General features: G+C 44.9%; 1 protein-coding gene across 3 annotated transcripts in view; it reads left to right on the forward strand.

The window, feature by feature from the left end:
- The window catches only part of MYLK3 (myosin light chain kinase 3), a 41,883-nt gene extending 21,504 nt beyond the window's left edge, over positions 1-20,379 (forward strand). For 2 of the 3 annotated variants that reach the window (XM_072723921.1, XM_072723918.1), the window contains exons 6-13: positions 220-313; positions 703-812; positions 1,778-1,919; positions 9,312-9,382; positions 15,980-16,108; positions 17,177-17,329; positions 18,282-18,414; positions 19,288-20,379. In XM_072723921.1, the coding sequence (XP_072580022.1) occupies positions 220-313; positions 703-812; positions 1,778-1,919; positions 9,312-9,382; positions 15,980-16,108; positions 17,177-17,329; positions 18,282-18,414; positions 19,288-19,347 (892 nt within the window). In that variant the 3' untranslated portion in view covers positions 19,348-20,379. Of the gene's footprint in view, positions 1-219; positions 314-702; positions 813-1,777; positions 1,920-9,311; positions 9,383-15,979; positions 16,109-17,176; positions 17,369-18,281; positions 18,415-19,287 lie in introns of those variants that run through there. The other variant, XM_072723919.1, reaches the window with a different exon arrangement.
- The last annotated feature ends 1,388 nt before the right edge of the window (positions 20,380-21,767 follow it).

The following is a 21,767-nucleotide window of genomic DNA, read 5'->3' on the forward strand; positions in this document are numbered from 1 at the left end:
GGATAGACCACTTATGATAGGGTGAAGAAGGTCCTCTCTAGGTTTCAGGATAACCCGTGTGGTGTGGGTGATGACTATAGCACCTCCAGGGTGCAGGGTACTCTCCACGGTGTTTAGGAACCAAGGGCAGGACCAGGAAGCCCAGGGTGCAGGACGGCCCACCATGTATGGAGGGGGCCTGTGGGGCTCTCAGCCTGCCGTACCATCGTGTCTCTGCAGGGGCCGATTTGGCCAGGTGCACAGGTGCACGGAGAAGTCCACAGGCCTCTCGCTGGCAGCCAAGATCATCAAAGTGAAGAGTGCCAAGGACCGGGTGAGGCATCTGCCCTGGGCCAGCCGGGATCTCAGGCCAAGTTCAGGGCTCCTGTACTTGCCTCCTGGCCTCAAGCTACCCCAGGCCCCTGCATGCTGCTCAGGAACCCTGCCAGCTTCCCTGCCTCTTTTCCATGACTCCCACACTCTGGGCAGCAGGGTCCCTCTGGACCTCCAGCCTTCCTTCTTTGGGCCTGAGGTTCCCTATCTGTAGGAGGGTGGGTTGACCTACGGTCCCTTCTGTTGTGAGAACTTGGTTTGGGTGGTGAGTTGGAGACTGAAGTGAGAGCAAGAAAGGAGGATGTGGGCATGCACGTGTCTTGGGGGGCACGGCTGGCTCATCTTCCTGACCCATTTCTTGGAAACTCCTCTCCTGTCTGACTCCGCAAGGAGGACGTGAAGAATGAGGTCAACATCATGAACCAGCTCAGCCATGTGAACCTGATCCAGCTCTATGATGCCTTTGAGAGCAAGAACAGCTTTACCCTCGTCATGGAGTAGTGAGTGTCTTGGGAGGTGGAGCGGTGACTTGTCTGCGGGCCAGGACTTAGGGCCGGGGCCTGGGCCTGTGGTTCTAGGCAACACTCTCCCTTTCCCTTCCCCTCTCTGTGACATCTAGGAAATGTCATCACCTCCAGTATGGAGCATGGAGGACAAAGCCATTTGTCATAAACCAGCAGTGGACCTGACTGACCTATACATGTGTGTCAGTTTGGCCTACACAATTTCTAATGATTTTGGTTTAGGTGTTAAGAATTGGAAATTGGGAGATTTCCACACTGAAACCCAGATATCTTACTTTAAAAAAAAATGTGAAAGATCTAGTAATGCTGGAGCTGCATTTCCAGCTGGAAATGGTGCTGGAGCTCCTACTGGCTGAATTTGTAGACCAGGCAACCAGTCTCCCATTTGCCACAGTCCCCACCATTCCCAACTACCCCGAAGCTGAGGTCGGGGGCCCAGAGGCTATTTATTTATTTATTTATTTATTTATTTATTTATTTATTTTTGTGCTTGTGTTGCTATTTTCCTTCTGGTAAGATTTGTCCTGTCGTGTCGCAACCAAGACTGGAAAAACAAGAGATAGATGAAGGGCTGTATTTCACAAAAACGTTTGTCTCACATCTGGTCTTATTTCCCCATTTTGAATTCTTGCCATGTAGGTGCTAATTGGCCCCTGTAGGCAAATGAGTTTATAATCTTGGCCCAGAGTATCCAGAGTGAGCCTGGATTATCAACACTGAAAACAATCCCCAGTCGTCCCTTTGGCCCATCGATTCCTTTTTACCACCTGCACTCTGAGCTGAGCTGAGAACAGACCAGAACAAAGATCGCCATAAGACCTGGAGGGCAGTGGCACCCTCAGGTTTCCTGGGTTGGCCTCCCTAGACTCTTGGTGATAAGAGTGGACAAGTCCTCCGAGAGCCTCATTTAGGTCAGTGCCTGCCTCTCTTTGCCCTGGCAGCGTGGACGGGGGTGAACTCTTTGACCGGATCACAGAGGAGAAATACCAGCTGACCGAACTGGATGTGATCTTGTTCACCAAGCAGATCTGTGAGGGTGTGCATTACCTCCATCAACACTACATCCTGCACCTGGACCTCAAGGTCAGGCTCCACCTGGGCACGCGGTGGGTTGGCCCCCAGGGCTCCTGAGAGTCTGCTACTCTCTTACCTTAAGAGCTCTATCAACAGACGATCTTGGCTTCCATTCCTGGCTCTCTGCCATCTCCTAGTTCCGGAGTAAATGAGTCATGCTGGCTCTCTGAGCCTCAGTTCTCTCATCTGTAAAATGTGGATAATTGTACCTCTTTCAGTGTTATTTGAAGATTAAATGATACAATGGCCTTCTTTTCTTTAAAAATATCTTGAGCGAGAGAGAGAAACCAAGAAACAGATGCTTTAATTATGGAGAATGAACTGATGGTTACCAGAGGGGAGGGGAGGTGGGGGGGGGTGCGGTGAGGTAAATAGATGATAGGAATTAAGGAGGGCACTTGTATGAGCGCTGGGTATTGTATGTAAGTGCTGAATCACTAAATCGTATACTTGAAACTAATATTACACTGTATGTTAGCTAGCTAGAATTTAAATAAAAAATTTTAAGATTCATTTAAAAAATTAAAATAGAAACATAACAAATATAGACATAGACAAATATAAATATATAAAGTACAGAGTGAAAGTTCTTCCCATCCAGTCTCCATGCTAAGAGGTCTTCTCTATTAGCAGTTTGGCATGATACACACACAGGTGCTCATGCTACACATCTTGTTTTTAAACTTACCTTTTTTTAGTTAACAGTACATCGTGGACATCTTTTCTCATTCTCTTTAAGGGCCATGTGATATTGCACTGAATGAATGCATTACACTCTCTTTTGTCTACCAGGATGGTCTTAGGAGTGCCATGTGCTGGGTGCAGTGCCTGGCTGGTAGTCAGGACTTGGTACATGGTGCCTGTTTTTGTGGTTTCCCACTCTGCTGGGCCAACAGGAAGGTGTTTCTCTATAACACCTTCCAGGAATTTCAGTGGCTTCCCACAGGAGGTGTGCAGTAGGTTGGACAGACCTGTGTGGGTGTCCATCACTTCTTCTGAGCATCTTTTCTGATTGACTTCAGACTGTAAGGTTGGAGTACTGGGAAAAATGATGGAGATGGTAGGGAATTGGCCTCAGGCTTCCTAGATCACTAGAACTGATTCCAGAGCTTCTGGACAAGCTGCTCTGTGAGCTTGGCTGTTAGGGAAAACTCAGGCTTCTGCTCTGTGGTCCTGGGTCAAAGACCAGCCTTTGGGGCAATCCTTGTGTCTCTGGAGCAGGAGATAATCATTAATTACTAAGGCCCATTTCCCAGCCAGGAACAGGGCATGTGGTGGTTTAGTCCTTTTCTGGCCATGAGATCTTGGGTAAATTCCTTGATCTTACTGATTGATCTTGCATAAGCTCATCAATTGCAAAATGGGGAATCAGCAACTACCTCTTAGAGGTGTTATATGATTTAAACATGGAGAAAGAGCCCCAGAGCTACTGTTTAATACAATAACCACAAGCCCACATGTGGCTATTAAACACCTGCAATGTGGCTAGTGTGACTGAGGAACTGAATTTTAAATCTTATTAATTTTAATTTATTTAAATTTAAAAACTGACACTCTGGCTATTAGCATACTTTTAAGTATATTTGGAATGACTTCAATATGTGAATTTACTTTTCAACTATAAATTTCATGAAATCTAAATACATCTAAAATATTTCTGATGAAAATTTAGTATCTGAGTTGAGATGTGTTGTAAATATAAAATACATGCTAGATTTCTAAGTCTTAATATAAAAAAGAATGGAAAATATCTCAATGTTTTTCATATTGATAACCTATTGAAATGATAAAATATTGGGCATATTGGGTTACATGAAATATATTATGGAGTTAAGTTTTAGAAAATACTTTAAGATGAATGAAAATGAGAACACAATATACTAGAACTTATGGGATGCATTTAACCCAGGAGGAAATTTGTTGCAAACCCCAGTATTAAGAAGAAATATCTCGAATCAGTAATCTAAGATCCCACAAAGAAGAGCAAGTTAAACTCAAAGCAGCAGAAGAAAGGAAATAATAAAGAGTAGAGCAAAAATAAATGAAACAGAGAATAAACAATAGAGAAAATCAGTGAAACCAAAACTTGATTGGTTGGAAAGATCAATAATCTTTGTGATTATTCTCAATAAGATATGAGCAAACTGAATACAACAACATGTAAAAAGGATTATACATATAACAAAGTAGGATTTATCCTAAGAATGCAAGGTTGGCTTAACATATGAAAATCAATCAATGTAATATGCCATATCAATAGAATATAGAACAAAATCACATGATCATTTCAATAGATGCAGAAAAAAGACTTGACGATGTCAGACAACTTTTCATGATGAAAACAGTAAACAAAGTAAGTGCAAAAGAAACTTCTTCAACTTGATAAAGGCCATGTATGGAAAACCCACAGCTAACATTATACATAATGGCAAAAAGTTGAGTCCTCTCTCCTTAAGATCAGGGACAAAACAAGGATGCCTGCTCTTGCCGCTGCTATTAAACACTGTACTTGATGTTCTAATCAGGACAGTTAGGCAAGAAAAGAAGTAAAAGGCATACAGATTGGAAAGGCAGAAGTAAAACTCCATTCTCAGATGACATGATCTTGCATGTAGAAAATGTTGAGGAGTTGGAGGGAAAATTATTAGAACAAATAAGTGAGTTCAGCAAGGTTAAAGGATATAAGACAAATGTGTATCACTTGTAGTTCTATACCTAGTAATTAATAATCTGTAAATAAAATTAAGAAGAGTCCATTTACAATAGAAGAGTCCTCCCTCTTGGTTTCCTTTTCCATGGTTTCAGTAACTTGTGGTTGGCCACAGTTCAGAAACAGATGATCTGCCTTCTGATGTACGGTTAGAAGGTCAGTAGTAGCCTAACACTAAAGCACAATTCCTACATTATTCACCTCACTCCGCATCACTGGGCATTTTGTCATATCCTGTCATCCCAAGTAGAAGCCTAAACATAGTAGAATAAAATATTTTCAGAGAGAGGCCACATTCCCATAATTTTTATTATAGTATATTTTATTTTTTATATAAATTTATTTTTTATTGGTGTTCAATTTGAACATATATTGCCAACATATAGAATAACACCCAGTGCTCATCCCATCAAGTGCCCCCCTCAGTGCCCATCACCCAGTCACCTCCACCCCCTGCCCACCTCCCCTTCCACCCACCCACCCCCAGTTCGTTTCCCAGAGTTAGGAGTCTCTCATGTTCTGTCTCCCTTTCTGATATTTCCCACTCATTTTTCCTCCTTTCCCCTTTATTCCCTTTCACTATTTTTTTATATTCCCCAAATGAATGAGACCATATAATGTTTGTCCTCCGATTGACTTACTTCACTCAGCATAATACCCTCCAGTTCCATCCACGTTGAAGCAAATGGTGGGTATTCGTCATTTCTAATGGCTGAGGAATATTCCATTGTATACAAAAACCACATCTTCTTTATCCATCATCTTTCAATGGACACTGAGGCTCCTTCCACAGTTTGGCTATTGTGGACATTGCTGTATATATATTTTATAATTGTTTTGTTATTAGTTGTTAATCTCTTACTGTGCCTAATTTATAAGTTATTTATAAGTTAATCATAGGAATGTATATATAGGAAGAAACATAGCATATATAAGGTTTGGTACTATCTGTGGTTTCAGGCATCTACTAGGGGTCTTGGAATGTATCTCCCATGAATAGGGGGGTGCTACTGAAATATCAAAAAGAATAAAATATGCAGGAATAAATTTAACAGATGAAGTGCAAGACTTATGTTCTTAAAGCCACAGAACATTATTAAAAGAATCTAAAGAAGACCTATAAATGGAAGCATAGCCCATGGTCAGGGATTGGAAGACTTAATTTTGTTAAGATGGCAATAATCGATCTACAGATTGAACACAATCTCCATCAATATTGCAGCTAGTTTCTTTACAGAAATTAATGCATTGATCCTAAAATCCAGATGGAAATTTAGGGGATGCAGAATAGCAAAAACGATCTTGAAAAAGAAGAGCAGGGCAGCCGTAGTGGCTTAGTGGTTTAGCGTCACCTTCAGCCCAGGGCGTGATCCTGGAGGCCTGGAATCGAGTCCCATGTTGGACTTCCCGCATGAAGCCTGCTTCTCTCCCTGCTTCTCTCTTTCTCTCTGTGTCTCTCATGAATAAATAAATTTTAAAAAAAGAAAGAAAGAAAAAGAAGAGCAAAGCTGAAGGACACACATTTCCCAATTTCAAAATTTACAACTAAGCTACAGAAATCAAAACAATGAGTTATGTGTATGAGGATGAATAGATAGCTCGATGGCATACAGTTGAAAGTCCAAAACCAAACCCTTATATTTGTAGGATGTTGATTTTTTGATAACTGTGCCACAACAATTCAATGAAGAGAGAATAATCTTTTCAATGGACACCAAGCTTGATACCCACATGCAAAAGCATATACTCATACTATAACCAAAAATTAACTCGAAATGGAGTGTAGACTTAAATGTAAGATCTAAAATTATAAAATTCTTAGAAGAAAACATAGGAGTAAATCTTTGTGACCTTGGATTACTAGGCAATGATTTCTTGGGCATGACTCAAAGCAAAAGCTAGAAAAGAAAAATAGATAAATTAGACTTTATCAAAATTAAAAACCTTTAGGCTTCAAAGGATATCATTGTGAAAATGAAATGATAGCCCATAGGATGGGAGAAATATTTCCAAACAATATATCTGATAAGGGACTTATATCTATAATATGTAAAGAAATCTTACAACTCAAAAATTGAAAGACAAATTTTTGAATAGGTGAAGGATTTGAAAAGACATTTATCCAATAAATCCATATACATATCCATATACATATCCATATACAAATGGACAATAAGCATATGAAAAGATTAGCAACATCATTAGTCATTGGAGAAATGCAAATAAAAACTGCAGTGAGATACTATTTCACACACATTAGACAAAGTTAAAATAAATAAAAATGACGGACACCCGAGGGGCTCAGCAGTTGAGCATCTGCCTTTGGCTCAGGGTGTGACCCCAGGGTCCTAGGATTGAGTCCAGCATTGGGCTCCCCGGAGGGAGCCTGCTTCTTCCTCTGCCTGTGTCTCTGCCTCTCTCTCTGTGTCTCTCATGAATAAATAAAATCTTCAAAAAATAAAACTGGAACTCATACATTGCTGATGGGATTGTAAAATTGAGCACCCACTTTATTTTTTTAACCTTTTTTTTAAAGATTTTTATTTATTTATTCATGAGAGACACAGAGAGGGGCAGAGACACAGGCAGAGGGAGAAACAGGCTCCATGCAGGGAGCCTGACGTGGGACTGGATCCCGGGTCGCCAGGATCACACCCTGGGCTGAAGGTGGCGCTAAACTGCTGAGCCACCTGGGCTGCCCGAGCAGCCACTTTAGAAAACAGTTTGGCAGATCCTAAGATTTTTTTTTTAAGATTATTTATTTATTCATTATAGACAGAGATAGAGAGGCAGAGACACAGGCAGAGGGAGAAGCAGGCTCCATGCAGGGAGGATTCAATCCCGGGACTCCAGGATGGCCCCCCAGGCCAAAGAGAGGCGCTTAACCGCTGAGCCACCCAGGGATCCCCAGATCCTAAAATGTTAAATGCAGACTTACCACATGACCCAGTGATTTTACCTCTAAGTATGTACTCAAGAGAATTGAAAACATAAGTCAACACTAAAATTTGTACGTAAGTGTTCTTAGCAGCATTGTGCATAATAGCTCCAAAGTGAAAACAACCTGAATATTCACTAACAGATGAATAGGTGCACAAAGATGGTATATCCATACAATGGAATAATTTTCAGCTGTGAAAAGGAATGAGGGAGGTACTGATACATAGTACAATATAGATTAACCCTAAGGATATTATGCTAAATGAAAGAAGGCAGATGCAAAAGGCCGGCTTTGTAGGATTCATTTATATGAAATGACCAGAACAGGTAAATTGAAAGAGACAGAAAATACATTATTGGTTACAAGATTTAGGGAAAGGATGGACAGTGACTGAAAAATGTTCTAAAATTAGATAGTGATGATCATTAAATAACTGTGAATATATTAAAATCCACAAAATTAAAAAATAAATAAAATCCACAGAATTATATACTTTAAAATGAATTTTATATTATTATTTATTTTCAATAATGCTATTATAAAAATTAAGTTCATTTATTTCTTTTTTTTCATTTATTTCTTTTTACTGTTTTACTGTAGCTGCTAGAAAATTTTTAATTATAGATGTAGTTCACATTATATTTCCATGGGATAGTGTTGCTCTAGACCTTATAGAGAAGATATGGAGACTGCGAATCTCCATTCTCCTGCTCTTACCTGAGGAGCTGGATGACTCCATTATAACATAAATAACAATAAAGCCTCCTGTTGGGAGAATAGTACCGACATTTGCTTTGAAAGCTGTACAGTATTTAGCAGCATATGTGTGACTTGATCCTTATACCCTCCCAGGAGGAAGGCAGGAAGTCGTTATTACTCCCACTGCACAGGAGGAGACACTGAGGAAAGAGAAGGGACTGGCCCAGGGCCACGGATGCAGATAATAGACCCCTAGACCTCAGGCGCTAGGCCTCGGTCTCCAAGGCTTTTCTACCATAAACCCTCCATGTGCATCCACCCCAACCCCATCCAAATTTGTTTGGCTCGAGAAGCAAGCATCGTGCCAGGCTCCCCCCAGGCGTCTGAGCTAATCTGAAGAACTTAGAGGAGAAGCGTCTTAGGACCACCACCTCCATCTCTTGGGTCACCGCTGTCATCACAAAATGGGGGAATTGACATTGAGAGCTCTGATCTCCTGACCAGACTCCTGAAGCTTTGGTTCCCACCGACAAGATTCTGCTGTCATGGGTCAGGGTTAGGGCCTGGACATCGGGACCTTAGAGCTCCCCTGATCATTCTAATGCACAGCTGACGTTCGGAACCATGACCCCAAGCCGACAGTCTCCAAAAAGCAGCTTGTGGGCCAAGTCTACATCACAGGGATGTTCTGTTTGACTCCTGCACATGGGACATATGTTTACATTTGGTTGTCAATATTTAAAAGCATGGAATTTTACATAAAAATCTGTAGTCTGGCTTCTCTCGAACAACCGGGCCTGCATTCCATGTGGTGACCACTGGCCGGAGCTGCTTTACACAGGCCAGAAGTGCCCCCGTTCTCTACAAGCCATGATACTCCCTGTTGTCTCAGGCCCCCCTTCCTCCCGTTTACAATCTACGTATCCCTGTAGGACTGTCCTGTCCCCTTGGCTCTCCTGGAGGCTGGGAAACTGCGGCCTATGGACAGAAGTGTGGCAGGTGCACACCTTGGCTGCCGGTTGAGCTAAGCACATGTCTCTCTCTTTCCCAGCCGGAGAACATACTGTGTGTCAATCAGACAGGACATCAAATTAAGATCATTGACTTCGGGCTGGCCAGAAGGTAAGAGGATTGTATCTGGCACTTTGACAAAACTCCTCGGGGACCCCTTGTGACTGTCTTGGATGTGCCAATCCTTGGGTTTGGGACTGACACAGGACGCTCTGTCACGGAGCGGCTGGTAGCCTTTGCGTATGCAGACAGGCCTCAGAGGACCCTGGGGACTGGGGTAACTTCACGCTGCAGACTCTGCAGGCTTCCAGGGGCAGGGACGGTGCTAGATGTCACATAGCTCGGCACACCCTGGCTCCAGGGCTGGGGTGGGGACAGACTGGGTCTGAGGACACCCACGCAGGGGTGCTCTTTGAACTATCACATCCTCCCTGCTCAGAGGAGGTTTGAAATACAATTAATCCCACAGCCTGTCAAGGAGAAGCAAGGACTTCTGCCTTATAGCCACAGTCTACAAACAGGGGTAGTTGTATGTCCATCCTCCAGGCTTTCTCCAGAATTCTGTTTCCACCGAGAATGACATTTCTCTGAGAATCACATATTTTCTAGGTGGGTCTCCTACACTACAGCTGAATTTTCAGCTCTTCAAATTTTCTGTCACCCTGGTGGTCATTTTCCCCAAAGAAGTTGTCTTTGTCGCCTTATAAGACTAACGGTGTCCTCCACTCCATCCACAAGGGGAAGAAAGCAAAGCCTTGTCCCAGGGAGACAGAGCCACTCAGCCTCTGGTGTCCAGACCTGCCTCCCAGAAACAGTAATCAAAACCACACAGCGTCTTCCTGGGTCCCTCTCCCAAGGGATGAAGTGGTAAATGTACTTACCTCTTTGTAGGGGTAAAAGACGCATTTCCAATGTCCACATTAAGGATGGGAGGCCAAAGGTGAGGTCATGAGAGTAACGGCAGAGGGAAGTGTATATAACCCTCCCGACCTTCGGGGTCCCCATCACCCAGTGGCTGGTTTTTCAGGAACGATACCAAACCCCCCAACCCAAATGCTTCAAAATCACATTCAATCCATAATGTAAAAAATTGCTTAATGTTTTCCTAAATAATGTCTTATAAGGTTTGGCCACATCCTCTACACTTGCATGTCCTATATGCTAGAACGAGGTCTCTGTTATCACTTTCCAAAGAGCCTTTGTGGACATTTCTCCCCTCACCGCGGGCCCCTCCCCGTGAAGCTTAGTGCCGCAGAGGTCCTTTGTGTCTGTCCTGTGTCCTACATGCAGCTGAAGTCCTATGTGCCTGCACCTCTGGAGGGCCACAAAGCCCTATAACGGCTAAGACTATTTTTTTAAAGTTTTTATTTACTTATTTGTGAGACAGAGAGAGAGGCAGAGGCAGAGGGAGAAGCAGGCTCCCCGCGGGGACCCGGGGTCACACCCTGAGCCCAAGGCAGATGCTCCCCTGCTGAGCCACTGGGCCCCAGCCCAGACTTCTCCGCCCTTCCAGGGGACAACGTTCAGGCAGCAGGCAATTCTGTTCCCCCCCGAATGCGCAGCCTCCCCAGGGCGTGTGGAGCGCCCCCACCCCAGATGTCCGATCGCCATAGGAGCATGTACAGTGACAAACCAGATTCAGGCAGAGTTAGCAGCGGGGGCTCGGAGTCTGGGAAGGAGGGCCCAGCAGCCTGGGGGGGCAGACTGGGGGGCAGGACAGGAGCAGGGAGGGAGTGTCCTAGGGGATGCAGGCTCTGGGGGGGATTGAGGGAAGAGGGCGCGGGGAGGAGGGGCTAACAGGGCTAACAGGCCAGGCCGCGCAGTGTGACCTGGGGCGTGAGAGGGGCGGCGCTGTCAAGGTCCACCCCCGACTCTCCTGAATTTGCTCACCTGGTCACAGGCGTTAGTGGCGGTGATTTTGCCGATGGGCCCGGGGCAGAAAACAAGTGCGGGAACCGCGGTGGGAAGGCCGCCCACGGTCCGTGGCCGGGCAGGTGCAGGTGCAGGTGCAGGTGACGCTCGGGTCGCTCAGGAGCCCATCCTGCGGGTGGGCTGCCTGCTCGGGCTACAGCCGGGAGGTAAAAGGAAAACATCAGAAACATCCGCAGCAGCCTGGCAGACTGGCCTCGGCAGAAGGATCATTTGGCAAAGTGGGATTTGCCACATGGGTCCGCTCCCTGGGGAGCATGAGACAATCAGAGAGGAAGACTCTTGGGGGAATGTGTGTGGGGGGGGGGGGAAGAGCCTGTTTTATACCCCAAAGAATTAAATGTAAAGAGGGAGGAAAAGCCAGCTGCGCCCTATAATACACACTGTAGAAAGCGAAGGCATATTTCTGGGTGCAGCCATTAGGAGCAGCGGAGACTTGCAGTGGGTGTAGGGCATCCGGTCACACGGGAGACCTGCAGGTCTTCAGGGGCCCTGACCTCCAGCAAGAAGGACCAGCACCACACTGGGTGGGGCAGTGAGAGCCATCGTGGGTCTAAATAGGGACATGTCAAAAAATAAAAAAATAAAAAATAAATAGGGACATGTCAAGGGTCAAGGATGGGGCTGGAATGGGAAGGATCTTCTTTGAGATTGGTCTCCAGAATTTGGGGTGCAGGGTTGTGCTTCCTGACTGCCAGTCGGGTGCTCAGATTGGAATCCAAGCCCCATTTCATCAGATCCTTTGGCAGGGCGAGGAGGTGCCCACGCCGGTTGCTGTGGGGCTGCAACCCCGTATGTGACCCTATGATCACAGAGGGCCTTATGCTAGGAATTTGGAGTCGGGGTCTCGGTGGCTATTTTGGCAGAGCTGTGGGGTTGGGTCCTGCCACAGTACTGCTGTGTAACGAACCACCCCAGATGGCAGAGGCTCAAGACAGTCATCTATTCTCATCTCCACTTCTGCGACCCAGCTGGGGGACTGGTATGCTGGACCCACCTCATAGCCGCTCATGATAGGCAGCCTTGTAAACAGTTGTTAAAACACACCACTGATTAAAAATTAAAATTGTATAAACTTACAATTAAAGAAATTATATTAAAAACAAAGATCAGAGGCAGCCCGGTGGCTCAGCGGTTGAGCACCTGCCTTCGGCTCAGGGCGTGATCCTGGGGACCCCGGATTGGTTCCCACATTGGGCTCCCATGGGTAGCCTGCTTCTCCCTCTGCCTGTGTCTCTGCCTCTCTGTGTCTGTCAGGAATAAATAAAATCTTTTAAAAAATAAAATAAAAACAAAGATCACATTTTCAAATGTTAAAATCCTTGCTGCTACTTTTGCTCCTGAAGTTACCTGCGCCTGTCGTACCCGTACAGCGGAAGGCCGTGGAACAGCGTGCCTGTGGGCACATCTCTTCCCGACTCCGCGTTCAGTGGCGTCATGATGGGGGTTTGAAATGAGCCGTGGTGAAATCAGTATTTACACCACTGAAAGTGGCCCCTGCTGCCAGTCAGGCTCTAATCAGACAGCTGGTTGTTCCATATTTACCCAAGTGCCACTGGTTGGGAATCACTGGTTCCCATTCACTGAGCTGATGTGGGCTTGGATCCAAGATGCGGGTCAGTGAGGACAGGTCTGCTCCGCGCGTCCTCTCCTCATGGTGATGGCAGGGGAGCGACAGCGCAGGCTAGGCTGGGCCCACTGTCGCTCCCCACACAGCCCTGGCGGCCAAGCCCAGCATCCACGGGAGGGCAACATATGCTGCCGCAGGAGCAGTGAGCTGCAGTCCCGGATCAGGATGCGCCTGTGGGGCAGGACGAAGCAGGGAAACACCGCCCAGGGCCGCGAATGTGCCTTCCAGGGCCTGAGAGCCTGGGTCTTCTCTTTTTTCTTCATTTACAGGGGATGGAGAAGTTTCAGATCTTTAGTTGTGAAACAAAACATGCATTTTAGAAGTGAGAGTATACCCTGAAAACGTACATTTATGTCACAAAGCCCTGCCCACCTCACAGCTGTAGACACATTTGCTGGAATGTGCGTATCCGCGCTCGTATTCGAAACAAACCAGTTTTCATTTCTTCCCAAACATTAACATCCTGTCAGTAGTGATAGATATTTTGCACCTTTTCAAAAGAAAACAACACACTATTTTACAACAAAACCCAAATGAAGATCTTCATCAAAGCCTCTGCATCCATTTATTTAACAAAGGTTTTTCCCCACATGATGAATCAAATACCGTTTCGCCCTCTTCTTATTCTTGGCCCTGAGGTGCTGGAGGACGTTGCGGCTTCCCTGGGACTCATCAGGGCCTCGCAGGCTGCATGCTCTGGGGCGAGCTGTCCCTCTCAGCTCTGCTCCTTGGCCCTGGGTCAGTGGTCAGAGGGCAGCGGCGTGTTGCCAGAGGGTTCCCGCTCTCCTCCCGCCCCCTGCTCCCCATGTAAGGCCACCAAGACGACTCTTGCAGCTCTTGCACTGGGAGAATATGGGCCGTGTTGCCCGAGGGCTGCATTGACCTGGCTCTCGGCAAATTTCGAAGATAAAACTCTTTGACCAGTCACCTCCTTGGTTTAAGGGAAGCAGGGCACATTGGCAAAATATTCATTTTATTTTCAATTGCCATATCTGCAAGATGGGGACAGTAATCTTACAGACTTCACGGGGCTGTTGTGAGAACGAGAAGAGATTATATATGTAAAACTTTTAGCCTGGCCAATCAGAAGTGCCCATCACATTTTATAAATTAATACTTTACTATTTTTTTTTTAGAGCCATCTTAGGTTCACAGTGAAATTGAGGGGAAGGTACAGAGATTTTCCATGTGCCCCTTGCCCCCCATCATGCCTCCCTGACCAGGGTTATATTTGTCACCATTGATGAACCTATGCTGACACTATCACTCGAAAGTCCATACTTTACCGTTCACTCTTGATGTTGGACACTCTAAGGGTTTGGACAAAAGTATCATGACGGGTGTTCATCGATGGTGCCATACAGAGTATTTTTAAGTCTTACAAATCCTCTTTTCGCCCCGTGTATCTCTCCTTTTCTCTTCCCACTCCAACCCCTGGCAACTGCTGATCTTTTTAGGTCTCCATGGCTTTGCCTTTTCTGGAACAACATGTAGTTGGAACCATTACAGTATGGTTTGCTGCCCACCCAGGCTGGCTTCTTTCACTTAGTACTGTGGACTTGTTTCCTCTATGTCTTTTCATAGCTTGATAATTCATTTCTTTTTATTTTATTTTATTTTTTAAGATTTTATTTATTTATTCATGAGAGACAGAGAGAGGCAGAGACACAGGCAGAGGGAGAAGCAGGCTCCATGCTGGGAGCCCGATGCGGGACTCGATCCTGGGACTCCAGGATTGCGCCCTGGGCCAAAGGCAGGCACTAAACCGCTGAGCAACCTAGGGATCCCCAATTCATTTCTTTTTAGCATTAAATATTATTCCATTGTCTGGATATACCACGGCTTATTTATCCACTCACCTGCCAAAGGACATCTTGGTCATTGCCCATTAAATTTTAGCTAAAGGCTTTCTAAAAGTCTAGAAGTTCTAAAAACCACCTTTGACCGCCCCCTTTCTCACTCAGCCATCAGTTCTCTTTCTAGCCTTTATTAATCGTCCTGTCTAGAACTTTTTTTCTAATTCTCTTTCTTTTTGTAATTGTGTAAAATACACATAAAACTTACCATCTCGACCATTTTTAAATGAATTCATTGTTGTGCAACCAATCTCCAGAACTCTTTTCATCTTGCAAAACTGAAATTCTGTACCTGTTAAACAGTAACCGCTCAGTTTCCTCCTGCCTCCAGCCCCTGGAAATCACCCTTCTACCCTCTGTCTCTGTCTTTGTACCTTATCAAAGTGGAACCATACAGTATTTGTCTCTTTGCCGCTGACTTCTTTTGCTCAGCATAAGGTCCCGGGGGCTCACCCGAATGACGGCGTGTGCCAGAACTGCCCCGTGTAGGGCTGCGCGATAGTCCATGGGATGTATCTACCACGTTTTACTTGTGCGATCATCCATCGATAGACTCTTCCTTGAGTTACTTCCTCCATCTGGCTACTGTGAATAGTGCCGTGAACGTGGGTGTATAAATATCTCTTCAAGATTCTGCTCTCAATTCTTTTGGATATACACCAGAAGTGGGATTGCTGGATCACGTCGTAGTCCTATTTTTAATTTTTTTGAGGCCCTGCCACACTGTTCTCCATAGTGATGGCACCACGTTACATTCCCACTGGCCAGGGTTCCAATTCTCCACATCCTAGCCGACTCTTGCTACTTTCTGTTCTTTTGTTTGGTTGGTTGTTTTATAGCAGTCACGATGTGCAGTGTGTCTTTGTGGTTTTCATCTGTGCTTTCCTGATGAGGAGCGGTCATCATAGTTGCATGGTTACTTTTTCTAGTACTCACCAAACACTCGTGCCACGAGGGCAGCCCTCCACGGACAGCTGCTGTCTGTGTCTGCGCTTGTTCACACGGCGGCAAGCTCAAGGAGACATACTGATCGTCTCTCCTTTTCACACTGTAATTGCTTGGAGGAAGAGCACCGTGCTTTTCTGATTCTCCCCAGGGACTCAGGAACGTCTAGAGTTGGGGCCGGGGGGTATGATGACCCAGGAAAGCACTGGGTGGTGTGGTGGGAGGTGAGGTCCAGCCAACACGGCAGACGGGAGTCTGGGAACGTCGGGCTCCTGCCTGAAGTCGTCCCAGCCTCAACACCGTCTCTAGGGGCTCGGCCCACGGTCCTCTGGACCCTTTCTTCCCCAGGTACAAGCCTCGGGAAAAGCTGAAGGTGAACTTCGGCACTCCAGAGTTCCTGGCCCCGGAGGTTGTCAACTATGAATTTGTGTCCTTCCCGACCGACATGTGGAGCTTGGGGGTCATTACCTACATGCTGTGAGTACCTAGGAGCCTGGCTCCCAGGGGGTCCGGGGCCGGCGGTCTTGGCTTGGGTCTCCTTAGGAGCAGCAAAGGTTTGAGTGCAAGTCTTATTTGAGAGATGTTCCCAGGAAACACCGGCAGAGGATTAGGGACACGAGACGGAGGAAGACTCTAGTAAAGCAAGGCTGCTGAGTCACCCTGTGGGCACCTGGAGTTCATCCTGCCAGGGACGTCTGGGACCCACTGAGGAGCAGCCCCTCCATCATTCTATCTGAGCAGGGGCGGGACTTAGGGCATTTACACACCAACTCTAAGTGGTCACTGAGCTGATTCGGGGGGGCACTGGTTCCCCGAAACTTCTGGGTGGGCCTGCAGGTGCTGCGGCACAGGTGGGGTTGGAGTTCACCAGAGCAGTACGGGGAGGGTGGGCCGGGCAGGACGCCGGCTGGGGCGTCTTCTACTAAGCTGTCCTCCCTGCCCCGTGCCCCTGCTTTCTCTGGACCGAGGAAGCAGAGTTGGGGTGCCCTGAAGGGAGATGTGTGGCCTCCCTTGGCTTTGCCTCAGAGGCCCCATCAAGGCATGTACTTTGCTCCCGGGCCACACCCCCATATGTGTGTGCTGCCTCGGGAGGGGGAAGTTTGAGGCCCAAGGCAGCAGGTAGAGTCCTGTCTCTCTGCGCTCACTCCAGACAGGCTAATGCACCAGTTTTCCTTTGGTCCCGTGGCCTGGGCTGGGGGTGAAGCTAGCCAGGCTGTCTCAGAGACTTGTAGGGTATGTGTAAGTCAGGATGTACCTGATAAATGGACAGTCTGGACTGGGTCTCAATTTATCCTCCACTTCAGGCTAAAAGCCAAGTAGGTGAGCACAACTGGGGGTTTATCCAGACACTCTCATGCCTCCAAATTTTCAGTCCTGCCACCTCCTCCCCTAGTAGAATCCTCTGGACTATCTCCGGGGGGTGCTTTTCTTTTGAACCCTCTTGGTTCTGGTTAACGCTGCTTGACCTTGGGAAGACCTCTCTCCCTTTGCTGCATGTCGGCAGATGCAGCTCTGCGCATTGACGGTCCTCTCCCTCTTCTGTAGACTCAGCGGTTTGTCCCCGTTTCTAGGGGAAACAGATGCAGAGACCATGAATTTCATTGTGAACTGTAGCTGGGATTTTGATGCTGACACCTTTGAAGGGCTGTCGGAGGAGGCCAAGGACTTTGTTTCCCGCCTGCTTGTCAAAGAGAAGAGGTACCCTTCGTTGCTCATCAGGCGCAAACCATTTTGATGGTAACCGCCCATCTGGGTGCTGTCAAGAGCGGGCTGGTGCTGGGCTTCCTCTGGACCAGTTGTGTCCAAGATTTCGTAGTCTGCCACCTCTTTGGAGCAAAAAAATTAGCAGGAAGAGAGATGAAAGAAATCAACTGTAAAATAAACAATTTAGGAGCATAAACTCTTGATAGAGTTTTAGAAAGGACCACGTATATAAATTAGTACTATTACCAAGTTATCACTTTTAATAGGTTAATGTTGAATAAAAGCCGAGATATGCAGATATTATTCCCCAGAATAAAGGCCAGAAAACCTCATTTGTTGATAATGAAGGCCTACTTAGTTTTCAGCAGCTGTATCAAAGCCATGGGTGGAACCATGGAGTTTTCTGGTACTCATCAGACATAAATACTTGCAAATGGCCCAGGGTGAGGCCCAAGAGCCTGGGCTCTGAGACAGCCTATAGTTCCCTGGCCTTTACTATTTCATTCTTTCTGATTGTGAAAAGTCATGGGAGGAAACGTATTTTGAATTTAGATGAACGAAACTGACATTTTTCTCTGGAACGAGAGACAAGCTTCTTTCAAGGTTCATGTTCTTTCAAGGTTTTGTTCTTTTCTTAAGAGCATTTCCAGGCTCGGCTGGCCTTCCTACTCCCTGTCCTGATTCCCCAGCTCTCTCCGGGAAGGTGATTAATCACCGAGATACATTCCCTCTATAGAGGGCAGGGAGCATTTTGCTGATCTCGTTCTTGTACTTCTAAGGAGGAGAATTTTAGATACGAAGAGTTCCTTTTCAGTATGTGGCATGGATCTGCCCGAATGATTAATCCGTTCCACTGACTCAGGCTTCCTACCCGGCTGAACCAACTTCTGGACAACCTGAAAAGGCAACCCTAACTAAAAGTTCCAACTTCTGTTTGATTTCACAGCTGCAGGATGAGTGCCACACAGTGCCTGAAACATGAGTGGTTGAATAATTTGCCTGCCAAAGCTTCAAAATCCAAAGTTCGTCTCAAATCCCAATTACTACTGCAGAAATACATGGCTCAGAGGAAATGGAAGGTATCTTTTTTCCTAGGAAATGTAGCATTTGTCTTTTTAATGTGTCCTTTGAAAGAAATGTAGCTTTTACTTACATTTTCATTCTAAATAGAAAAATTATTTAGAGGAAAAAAAATGTCTTATGTCAAAACCTGTTTTCTTGATTAGAAATGCCATTGACCAAAACCAACTGGCATAAAAGTTCATACTTGGGTGGACACTTGTAATGACAGACTCAAGTCTGAGCATATGTTCTCAACGGCAATAGTAGTGGAGTGCTTGGAACTTCCTGCCTGCAGCCTGAGGTCTGATTCCTTCATGTTTCAGAAACAGGAGCTGGGAAAACCATACTAAGTTTCTAAAGCTTTGTAATTTTGTTTACAAACAGAACTCTTTGATACCATGGACATAAAATCTGTCTCAGAAACATCTGTCCTCCAGGAAAGTGGCTTTCCAACATTTTGATATCAACTCGGATCCTCACTAAAAAACAGAAACAAACAAAAACAGAAACAAAAGCCCTGACCTAGAGAGATCCAGTATACATACACATCCATACGAAATAAAAATACCCTAACTTTTGCTAAATGGAGTGCAATGCACTCGGGTATTTTCTATTCTATTGATATTTGTTTTCATTCAAAAAAGTGCTGGTCATGACCCACCAATTTGACTTCATGACCCACTGGTAGACTGTGAGCCACAGTTTGAAAACCAGTGTTCCAGTGGGCTCCATTTTTCACGTGAAAAGGACAGGATACCATATTCTCTCACTTCATACTCACTCCAGGATGCCCCAAGTGGCTAAACTTGCTTAAGTCCTTTTATTGTTTCTTCTTAAAGCAATTGGTCTAAAAGCATACTTTTTTCTTCTTTTTTTCTCTCCTTAACAAGAAACATTTCTACGTGGTGACTGCTGCGAACAGGCTAAGGAAATTTCCAACTTGTCCCTAATTCTCAACTCTGCTGCTCCCGTGGGTCCAGAAGTTATTGAGACTGGTGGTGAAGTGATGACTCAAGATTTTTGATAATCCGGTCTTGTACTAATATTGATTCCACTTATTTGTAAAGGAAGGTTATGGCTGTTGCCTTCCTAGTGGATGAAAAGTGGCTGTAAGGAAAGTGACCTACAAAATTTTTCTGCCTTCTGAGATCATACTAAGTTAAATGCGGTGTTTACTTTTCAAGTATACCTGCTTTGGGTGATAAGCATAGGCATGCTTTAGGTAGGTAGGAAAGCTTCTATTTCATATATGCCCAATTTAAAGTCTAGACTTATTCTGATTGAAGAACTCAGTAGACTATTACACAGGGACATTCAGTGTTATTCCCTCCAGCACAAAGAATTCTTAGAACTTGGATTTGCTCAAGTGTGAGTTGACATCTTATTGTACTACCCTGCGCTTGTGGAAAGCAATGTGGATTTAGGGCAATGATCCCTAAACTTGTTTTAACTTGTGCTTCCTTTTGAGAATGAAGTCGTGCATCCTTTAATATTCTTTGAAACTTCAAAATATACCACTTCTCATGGCTAAATCAGAACAATGATCATTTTGAATGTGCTTTTAAAATCTATACACACATCCACCTTCTCCTCATCGGCCCTGTGCTGCCATTGGTAGTCTTGGTCCTGACCTCCCTTCTCTGGTTATGAACTTATGGTCTAGTAAGTTTGGAACTGATATGCAATATGGAAAAGAGAGTTAAGAGTGTAATGATGTGGGATGCCTGGGTGGCTCAGTGGTTGAGTGTCTGCCGTTAGCTCAGATCGTGATCCCAGGGTCCTAGGATTGAGTCCCACATCAGGCTTCCTGCAGGAAGCCTGCTTCTCCCTCTGCCTATGTCTCTGCCTCTCTCTCTCTCTGTCTCTCATGAGCAAATAAATAAAAATGTTAAAAAAAAAAAAGTGTAATGATGTGCCACTGAAAGAAACACCAATGATACATCATGAGACAATAAACTGCTCTGCTACTGCTTTATTAAGGATATACCACTTTCGATGTTGTCAGTTAACTGACCTATAAAATGAATAACACAAAGTACTTCATTATTTGAAAGTAAAGAATGCTTTTAATTTCCTCACTTCTAACCTGATTTTTGTGCTATCCCCATGAACTTCTCAAGTCAACAGTCTTAATAGTATAACTATTATTTTTAGTTAAGTTTAACTACTAAAACTTTTAGTTTTTTGGTTTTTTTTTTTACTTTCAGTTTTTAATTAGCCATGCAATAGTTTCACAGCCTTTCAAGATTTTTGTTCAAATAAAGACCCCCTCCTCCTGCTTTTTTTTGGCAGAGGACACGGGTGTGGGGAGGGAGGCAGAAGGTGGCGAGGTAAATCCCACTGCTACAGTTCCCAAACTGTAAATTTTCTCTAGGAAGCTAACCCTTGCTAGGAACTAAGATTCTCAGTACCGCCACATCTAGGCCTTGCTCCAAGCTGGCCAGCTAGTAGATGGATGTCGGAGGAGACGGCTGCTGAAAACCTCCCCTTCGTGGGAGAGTACAGTGACTTGGTAAAAATGCCTTATTTTAAAGTGAGTTACTTCTCTGAAAAGGTTTTATGAGCGAAGCCTTTATGAAGGAGCCAGAGGGGTTACCTTATAATTGTGTCAGGTACTGTGATTCTTACCTCCTTTGGGACTTCAGGCTCTTGGGAATGCTGTGGATCTTCTCCCCCAGAAAAATGTAGCTACGTTGATCTAGAGCAGCACTGACAGAAATATTATATGAGCCATATACACAATTTTAAGATTCCTAATAGCTCTTTAAAAACCTGGTAAAAAATAAAATAAAAAAAAGTAAAAAAAAAATAAAAATAAAAATAAAAACCTGGTAAAAATTAACTTCAATAATTTAACACAGTAAGTTCAAGAACATTGTTTCAATTGGTAATCAACATGAAAACAATTAATGAGATACTTTATATTCTTTTTTTTTTTCATACAAATCTCCAAAATCTGGTATTTTACACTTAAACATTTCAATTCGGGGCACCTGGGTGGCTCACTCAGTTGAGTCTGCCTTGGCTCAGGTTCTGATCCTGGGTCCCGGAGAGAGTACTGCAGGGGGCTCCCCGCTCAGCAGAGAGCCTGCTTCTACCCCTCCCTCTACTTCTCCCCCTGCTGGTGTGTGCACAAAATCTGTCAAGTAGATAAAATCTTAAAAAAAAAAAACATTTCAATTCGGACAGTAGATTTTCATCAACATGCTTGTTTAGATTTAGATTTCAGGAAACTTACTGTGGAAAAATATATTCAAGTTGTTTGAAACACCTCAAATGTTTTCTAATAATTGGGTTTCCATTTTTTACATTTAAATAAAAATAGGAATCTGGTCCTACAGTTGCATTAGCCACATAGCTTAATAGTGCT

This window comes from Vulpes vulpes, chromosome 10 (assembly GCF_048418805.1).
Source record: "Vulpes vulpes isolate BD-2025 chromosome 10, VulVul3, whole genome shotgun sequence".
NCBI classification, from domain to species: domain Eukaryota; kingdom Metazoa; phylum Chordata; class Mammalia; order Carnivora; family Canidae; genus Vulpes; species Vulpes vulpes.